This window comes from Aythya marila, assembly GCF_965140915.1.
Source record: "Aythya marila genome assembly, chromosome: 1".
Taxonomy (NCBI): Eukaryota; Metazoa; Chordata; class Aves; order Anseriformes; family Anatidae; genus Aythya; species Aythya marila.
Genome location: NC_139042.1, coordinates 122,915,542 through 122,924,487, shown reverse-complemented (window position 1 = coordinate 122,924,487; position 8,946 = coordinate 122,915,542). Strand labels below are relative to the sequence as shown.

The 8,946-nt window shown below is 48.1% G+C and overlaps 1 protein-coding gene across 1 annotated transcript; it reads left to right on the top strand.

Annotated features, from left to right (window-relative positions):
* The first annotated feature begins 1,706 nt into the window (after positions 1-1,706).
* On the top strand, positions 1,707-8,818 carry VTCN1 (V-set domain containing T cell activation inhibitor 1). Its single transcript, XM_082752074.1, has 5 exons — positions 1,707-1,779; positions 2,535-2,882; positions 4,232-4,510; positions 6,338-6,489; positions 8,766-8,818. The coding sequence occupies exons 1-4, from the start codon at positions 1,722-1,724 to the stop codon at positions 6,457-6,459; spliced, it is 807 nt and encodes a 268-aa protein (XP_082608200.1). The 5' UTR covers positions 1,707-1,721; the 3' UTR covers positions 6,460-6,489; positions 8,766-8,818.
* The last annotated feature ends 128 nt before the right edge of the window (positions 8,819-8,946 follow it).

The following is an 8,946-nucleotide window of genomic DNA, read 5'->3' as shown; positions in this document are numbered from 1 at the left end:
AGAGCAGAGCGGCAGGAGAAGCTGCGTGTTGCAAACGGGGCCAGGAAGGGGACCCACAGGTGGGACCTGTCTGCACCCCACCAGTGATGGGTCAGCTGCGGATCTGCGTGGGAGACTGCTGCACTCTGACCTCGGGATCATCCAGCTACCAGACCATGGACTGTGTTATATTTTATTTTAAATCAAATTAAATGTTTCCTTAATGGATGGTGTAGGAGGTCTCCCCTGTTCCCCAGTGACTTTAACCAGTCAAAGGCATGGCGGGGGGAGCTGAGATGCTCCATGCTTCCTCATTCCTGAGAGTTCACTGCTTGCACTCACCACCCCTTAGCTGAGTTCAGTTATTTAAGCAGGACAGCCTGGAAAATGCATCATGCAAAGGGCAGGAGCTGTGCTGAACGCTGCGTGGGTCCTTCGGGCACCTGGAGTTTGTTTTGTCTTCGTAGGTGCGGCGACCATGGCATCCCAAGGCCAGGTCATATTCTGGAGGTATGGCATTATCTGCGTCTGCTTCGGGACGGAGAGGAGGGAGGGAACTGCTTTTTCCAGACTCCTTGACTGCATCACTCTGCTGCCAGGAGCTTCCAAGAGTGCATTTCTTTGCAGCTTGACTATGTACTGCTACTGAAATACCAGAGTATTCACACCGTTGGGTGTGAAAAGATGAGTGCCTGCCCCTTGCTGCCCTGAGAGCAGTCCTCCAGCCCTGCCCGCGTCCCTTTTCTGCCCTGTGTGCAGCAGGTCACTGCAAGCAGCTGGCTCCTTCGAGGCCATTGCCTCCTCGGGCTCATCTTGAACTGCAGAAACGGCCCAGGGAGGGAGGAGACTTTCTGGAAGCTTCAGAGGAGCAGTGGGAGGATTTTGTTGACTTCAGGGAGGAAAAAAAAAAAAAAAAAGAACAGGAAGAAAAAATATCACAAAATAGAAATGATGGGCTGAGAAACGTAGAGTTCTGCAATCATTAAAGGCTCATGAGAACCCCAAATCCCATCCTTTTTGGCTACCCCTCTTCCTCACTGCACTGCTCTTGCTGGGAGGGTGAGGGGGTGCAGCAATTTTCCCCTGGGCTCAGGCAGCTTACAGAGCAGACAGCAGCCTGCTTGCCAGGTTGATATTTGTCCCTGGCTGCCTGCTCTCAGGGAAGGCAGCAGCTGGCAATCGGTCCTGGGTGCTCGGCCACCCAAAAACAAGAGCTGCAGCCCCCTGGTTATAAACGCAGCCTGGTGGAAACCAGGAGCAGGTGTGCCACCCTCCTCTCTCCCCTGCTCCAGCCCGTCTTCCCCTTCTCCCATCCCTGCTGCTTCATGCAGGAGGGACTTACCCGCATGGTGCAATTCCCTCGAGCTCCTTATCAGCCCTGCCATCGTGGCGTCTGAGGAGATTCAGGCAAGATTTCAGATTCAGGCAAAATTTCGTAAGCAACTGATGCAGGCTCATGGTAAGCGAGGGAGGAGCAGTGCAGTCTTACGCACACCACAGGCTCTCTTGCAGGAAGCTGCCGGATGCATTGGGAAAGTTGTGTTCTCCTCCCGAGGCTCTGATGCAAAAGCCACTGCTCCCTCTGCGCATGGGGCATCCCAGATTCAGGCAGCTCACAGTTTCCAGACCACCTTGCCTCCACCTCCTGCCCACCAGCAGCTCTGCGGAAACGTGCCGGGTGTGAGGGAGGTGGGCTGCATGGTAACGTTGTCCTTTTTTTTTTTCCCCCAAATAGCTTGACCATGGTCATTATCGTCCTGGCTGCGGTGATCGCCCTGATCATCGGGTTTGGTGTCTCAGGTATGTGGCTGCTCAGATTTCTTGCTGGTGCCAGGGGCAATGAAATCCTGCCCTGGCATCTCCAACCTCCATCCCGAGCATGGGTTGAGGTGTGGCACCGTGTGGAAGTGCCAGCTACCAGCCTTTAATTAAGGCTTGATTTATGGCGATTGCGTGCAAGGCGATCGAATGAGGATTTCATGCGTGACTTCAGTTCTGACATTCCTTGGCAAAGTATCTCTCCATGGCATTAAACCACATCCTGGCTCTTGCGTAGCCCTCCTAAAGTACAGAAGAAGGGAAAAGCTACAACACGTACCATTTCAGAAGCCACCTGCAAAGCATTGCTGGTCACGCTTGAACCCAGCCTTGCCAGTGCTGTGGTGCTAACTCAGGGCATTGTCCTCTCCAAGAGGACAAGAGCCTGAGAGCTCTTGAATGGTCTAAATAATGTTGAGATTTATGCACACGGGCTGAAGAACGGCGCTTGGCACTCAGAGCTCGGTGAGGAAATCTTTCTTGGCTCTGAATTTCCGAGAAAACTTGTCACAGGCACGCATGAGCCCCGTCTGCTTGGGGGCAGCTCTGATTTTGCTCCAGGAAGTGAATTCTTGACCTGTGCTTTCGCAGTAGAATTACAGACAATTTATTTTTTTCTGTTTTGGTTTTGTTATCTTATAAAAAGGGGGGGTCAGCGTGGAGCAGCCTGGGCTGCTGGAGGTTTGGTGCTGCGTTAGCTGGAATTGCTACCACCCTACCCTGCTTTCTCCTCGCAGGAAAGCGCTCCATCAGCGTCACCGCCTTGACGTCCCCCGGGAACATCGGCCAGAGCGGCCTCTTGGGCTGCACCTTCGAGCCCGACATCAGGATGGGCAGCATAGCCATTCGGTGGGCAAAGGCTGGAGTGGCCGGGCTGGTTCACGAGTTTCGAGGGGGGAAGGACCACCTGCAAGAGCAAGACGTGGAATTTCAGGGCCGCACGGCAGTGTTTGCGGAGCAGGTGATGGGTGGAAACGCTTCCCTGGAGCTGAGGGATGTGAAGCTGTCCGACGCCGGCACCTACAGGTGCTCCGTCACCACGTCCCGAGGGAGCGGGGTGGCGGAGCTGCAGTACCAGACGGGAGGTGAGGAAATGCTGCCCAGACATACAGAAAATAAACTCCTGCTGTGAAACGTAGGCTGGCGTGGCCAGGTCTGGCCAGTAGAGCAGGCTGCCAGGAGAGGTTGTGGAGTCTTCCTCCTGGAGATCTTCAAAAGCCACCTGGACGTGGCCCTGGACAACCTGCTCTGGGTGGCCCTGCTTGAGCAGATTTTTGGGCCAGATGGCTTCCAGAGGGCCCTGCCAACCTCAGCCATGCTGTGGTTGTGTGACCTGCCTGAGGTTACTCAGGCGCTGGAGCCGGTGTGAGCAGTGGCCACCACGGGGCCCTCCACACCTGTGTAGGACAGGGCTGATGGTGGCCATGAGGATCTCCTCCCCAAGAGGCTGGTTTCACCAAACCTCGCCAAAGGAATTGCACATGTCTTGGAAGGGGGGGAAATCCCAGCTGAAGACTGCTTGTGAGGTTTGGAAACATTAGTTTTGTGAAGTGCCAAATTCGGTTGTGTGGCTTTACCGTTTCCGTCATCCCATGGCGTGACACAAGCTGAAAGCTAACACTATTTTTTCCCACCTCCATGAAGTCCCAAAGGGCAGGAAGTGCTGCGTGGCTTCGTCAAGCTTTTTGATCGTGTCCCAAACTTCTGAGTGTCCAGAGCAGGAAAAATAATTACATGTAAGAGAATAGGATATTTTCTTCCTTTTCCAGAGGTGTTAATGGCCTTACTCTCTCTTTCCACATCCTTGTTTCAGAGAAAGATTATTTTAGCACTTTTAGGCATTTGCTTTTTTTCTTACATTTCCCAGACGTAGTCTACTGGCTACTTAACCGACTGCAAAAGCCTCTATTTTTAGAATGGGCATTGCCAAATGATTTTCCAAAGATCCGGATATCATGCCTGTTAAAGCCAGAAGTTAACCTTTTCTTTCTAGACTTAAGATAAGTCTCCAGCCAGAACTGCTGCATGGTAAAAATTCTAGCATATTCAGAACCTTTTCCTGTTTTTATAACTTATATATTAAAAAAAAACCAAAAACAAACACCACCAACAACAAAAAAAGGAAACTCTCAAAGCAACAAACTGCCCATATCATAGTTATATGAAGTATTACATATTTGCCAGATTGAACCAACCTTAAAAAGTGCACTGACACAGCTGAATTTTCACTTATGGGTGTTTAATTCTCCTAACACCTCTGGCCTTGGTCATCCCATTCCCTGCTGGCACAGAGCAACGTGCTTCTAAGCCCAGCGGTTTCACCTGTTTCTTGTTGTCTCTGGTTCTTTCTAGTGAGCTGGTGGTGAGTTACGCCAGCTACATGATGCAGACAACATGAGTCTGTTTCCTTTCTCTCCCTGTCTCTCTCCCCCAGCCTTCAGCACCCCAAATGTCCAGGTGGAGAACAGCAGCAGTGGGGACACACTGCAGTGCGAAGCGCCACGGTGGTTCCCTCGACCCACCGTGCACTGGACAGCCTACAGCCACACGGGCAAGTGCCTGCCCCGGGCTGCCAACACCAGCTACGAGCTGAACGCCGAAAACATCACCCTGAAGGTGGTCTCCCTGCTGCATAACATTACCGCTAACGCCACCTACACCTGCGTGATTGAAAACAGCATTGCCAAGGCCACAGGCGACATCAAGGTGACAGGTAGGGTTTAACACCACCCAGAGACCACGTGCATGGCAGGGGGGGAGAAAAATGCATCCGTGTGTGCTGGGGGGGCTCCTGCAGCACTGCCTTTCCTGTGTCGGTGAGAGGTTTTGGTAAAGGAAGGGAAGGCAGGGGATCACTGCTTGCTTTCCACTGCTGGATCCCAAATAGTAAAATGTGATCTGGCGGATTGGTCAATATTCTCTTATCCAGATAGGGAGATGCCTAAACCTACTGGATATGTCTGTAGATTGCATTAAATCTGCCACTAAATCCAGGCACATCTCTCTCCGGGGTGTTTGGTCCTTCTGTGCCAGACCTTCTCCACGGTATCAATCATTCCCTTGGCACGGGGACAGGACGGGCAGGGAACAGGAAGGAAGCAGGGACACACTTCACAGGAATGCATTCCTTCGTATCTTAACAAAAGCCAAACAACCCCACTCAACTTTTGACATTTTCTTTGGCCAGTTCAGTTTAGATCACTTTTTTTTTGTGACACACCAGAAGGCTGTTAGTTGGCACTGGTGACAATTTCTCCGACTGCAGCCCACTCCCTGTGTTTAGAAGTCCTAATTCACAGGAAAACAAACTTACCAAAAAAAGGCTTAGCTGGAATTTGTGGCATTCCACCAGTTGCAGTCATAGCTGAAGTGTTAATAGTAGCACGACTCAGGATTTAGCAAATGAACTAGATCTTTCCAAACTCATTCAGGCGTGTCTGCACCACACCGGTATCACTAGACTAATCATTTTTCCTGGCATTGGACTCATTTGTTAGTTCGGTTCCTACAAGGAAAAATAAAATATCAGTGCTTCTCTAGAAACATTGGGATAGACTTCACAATCCTAGCCGATCACCTTAACAATCAACTACCATCACTTTCACAGGTATATTAAAAAAAAGTAAGTAGTCACTTAGGTAAAATATCTGTGCTTTAACAGCAGGGCAATTGCAGAACAGAATCTGATCTATAAACTATGTGCAAACTGGGATTTGAAAGGGAATGTGCTGGGTTTAAGGCTGTTATTCAGTTATTTGTCATCTACATCATCCTAAATCTTCAGCCTCTTATTTTAAGGCAAACCTGTGTAGGCAACACTTACCAAGAGCATGGATAGGATTTGTAGTACCACTCATTAATAAGACCATCAGACACTTAGTACTGGCAATATTATATTGCATACATGACTAAAACATTTGGATTTATATTTCCAAGCTACGTATCTGTGCTCTGTACTGGTATTATCAGTCAGATGTCTCAGTCGTTCTGAAGAATTAAATAAGTTATATATAAATATAATTATACATTTAAATAATTAAATATAGGAACACTGCACTGGAGGGAACCCTTTGGATACTTGACTTCAGCTTTGCTACCTCAGGCACATATACCACAGAATCCTAAAAAATATTTAAAATCTATTTTTTCATCCTCTCTCCCACTAATTGGAAAACCATTCAGGGTCTTGCTGCTGTAAAATGGGTATTTGCAATCAGTTTTTAGTATCACAGGATATCCTGAATTGGAAGGGACCCGCAAGGATCATCGAGTCCAACTGTTGGCTCCACACAGGAGCACCCAAAAATCAAACCATGTGTCTGAGAGCGTTGTCCAAACACTTCTTGAGCTTGGATATCTTTTCATATTGTACGTGGAAAGGGTCATAGCTCTGCTGCAGCGAGGGCTTCATAGCAGCAAGTTCCAGCAAAAGAGGCAGTGTCCATCAGTATTCAGAAAAATGAGGAGGAAGAAATGCACTCATGTTGCTTTTCTTCCCTGTTCTCCTTTCTGGTAGCCTCTCACTCTTCTTCCGCTCCAGATTTCAGCATTACCAGGGGGACCAACCTGCAGCTGGTGAACCTGAACGCAGAGTCAGCGTCCTCCTCCCTTCCAGCCTGTCACTGGATGCTTCTGCTGCCCGCGTGCCTGCTGTCACTGTAAAACAGTTGGAAACGCTGCTGGACACAGGAGGTGAGCTTGGAAAGGGAAACCCATAGGCATAAATGCTTGGTGCCACACATGGTGGCTCTTGCTGAGCTCTGTCACAGCAGCAGGCTTAACTCAAGCCTGGCAGAACGGGAGGATGTCTTCCTCCTGCCTACAGCTCAAAGTTAGGTGGGACACATGGCTTGTCCCCACCACAGGCTCCCTGATGGCTTTTGTCATCGCTTTCTGCAACTCCAGATGTTCTGCTCTTACACTGTCTACACCATCGCTTATTCTTCCCTTCATTTTCCCTTCGTAATTCTATGATTTTATTTTCCTTCCCTCCTCAACCTTCTCTTTGACCCTAAACGTTGACTTCTGGCTTGCTGCTCTGAGCGCTCTCTGAGCCTCAAATACAGTTCATGGCTGCAAGGCCAGGTGCAAAAACAAACAACAACAAAAAAAAAAGAGCAAGTGGCTTCGGTATTGATTAGCATTGAAGCAAACTGGTGATGGAGAGCTACAAAAAAATAGCCATAAAATGATCATCTCTGTCCTTCCATGCAGTCATTACAGCTACCCTGATGCAGAACATGCTTCATGCTTTCCTCCCTCTTGGGGTGAGAAATTTTTAAGACCAGCTCCCAGTTCTGAGAGCACGGAGTGGCACAAAGCGAAGCCAGTTGATTTTTCCTTTGTATTTCTCACTCATGCCAACAACAGGATACTTTGGCTTCTGAACGAGACTGTGATAAAGGACAGTTGCATAAATAAAGGAAAAACTCTGATCATGGGAACGAGATGTGTTCTCTTGTCTGAAGTAACACAGTGACCAGAGCTCCGATTGTGGACAGAGATAAACAGGAAAAGGGTTACCTGTAACGGGCCTGGGAAATGGCCCTTCAAACCCAGAACACTAAAAGCAGGCAAATCAAAGAGCTTTATCTGTCTCATGTTTTGTGATTCCCTGAATATATTAATAAAACTGCAAGCCATCTATTTAATCTCCTCAGAAAACCATAACGAATCTCCTCTTCTGAAAAAGGCATTGTGATGGATTAGAAAATACCCAACAGGCTAACTGGTGGATTAGAAAACTGCTAACACTGGAGTAAGCGTTAGGTTTTCAACCTCGCAAAGGTAAACAGCCTCTGAAGTCCTTTATTAGGCCAGATGATGACATTTGTAACAGGAATTAAAAGAGGAGCAGGAGAGTAGTAATAGTGGGAGCAGACAGATGACTAAAAAAAACGAGGAGGAAAAGAGGGAGCACAATTTTACTGGAAAGTTCAAGTTCAAAAATAAACCCAGTTATTCAACACAGTTAAGACTACATGTACAAATTTGCCTTTTTGTTTTTTAAAGTCTCTTGTCTAGCACTTCCTATCTATTGCTGAAGCACCGTCTGTTACTACTTAATTTTACAGGATACTTTCAGTTGCACTTTTTGATCAGATTTTGATCTCTGCATCTTAGGTCCTTACAGTCAGTGTTTTCCTCAGGCTGAGATAAGCTTGTTTTTGTTTGGTTTTGTTTTTCTTGGGGGAGAGAGGGGTGAGCTTCAGCAAAATCTTTCACCATTTCCCAGAAAGCATCTACAGGAGGTGGGAAAAAAACAACAACTGTCAGAGCAAAACTTGTGCAAACTTTGGCTTTAAGCTGTTTTGCAGCCTCCTTTAGGAGGGAGTCTCAGAACTTTGCTGAACGAACAGAGGCATTGGTCAGGTCTTGGGCCATTTGTGCTTTGTTCTGGAAGTGCCCAGCAGGCCTTGAGAGTGAAGACAATTTATACATGCTCAATAAACCCATCACCTGGAGTTTAATTGTAAGGGAACACACGAAACCCAAAATAGAGTGGCTGTTCACGTATGCACTACACACTGAGTAAGGTGGGGCAGTAACTGCGTGTAGGATTTACTAACCTGTAGCACGGGATGAAGGATCTGGCTGTTATTTTGCCAAAAACAAGGCAGTACACTCAGCCATCACTGCGAGCAGGTATCGAGTGCTGATCTCCCTCCCGTGCGTCGTACCAGCTAGGCCGCCGTGCTGCTACGGATACAGGCACCTACCCTTGCAGTCATCCCCTTCCCAACCAGTGGCAAACAAACCTGTAGTGTGTCGTGAACTCCTACCAGAGCTCACTGCATCCTTCTTGTGACCAGCCCCAGGTAACGTTCAGGCCACCATTTAAACTGTAAAACAATGCTTGTGTAGTGCGGTGATTTAGTGCCACCACTTAGTCTCCAAACAGTAATTTGTTCGCTTCCCTTTTCCTCTCGGAGGAAGGCAATCCTTTAAAATAATTTTAATCATTTCAGGCAGGTGAAGGAGAATTTCCCCTGTGGCAACTGCAGTTTCCCATGAAGATAGCAAATGATTTGCAAAAGGCCTGGCTCTGGCTCCTAAACCAAGGATCTGCATTCTGCTTCAGTTCTCCATACAGCAAGTAAAAGAACATTGAAACAGACACTGTTATTTGAACTGCATTTTAATAGCTTT

Bases quoted from the DNA above. Each gene is read 5' to 3' on its own strand.
- VTCN1 (XM_082752074.1), top strand. From the start codon at position 1,722: ATGGTCATTATCGTCCTGGCTGCGGTGATCGCCCTGATCATCGGGTTT. The intron at 1,780-2,534 runs GTATGTGGCTGC...TTCTCCTCGCAG, and splicing joins CATCGGGTTTGGTGTCTCAG to GAAAGCGCTCCATCAGCGTC. The intron at 4,511-6,337 runs GTAGGGTTTAAC...CTTCCGCTCCAG, and splicing joins AGGCGACATCAAGGTGACAG to ATTTCAGCATTACCAGGGGG.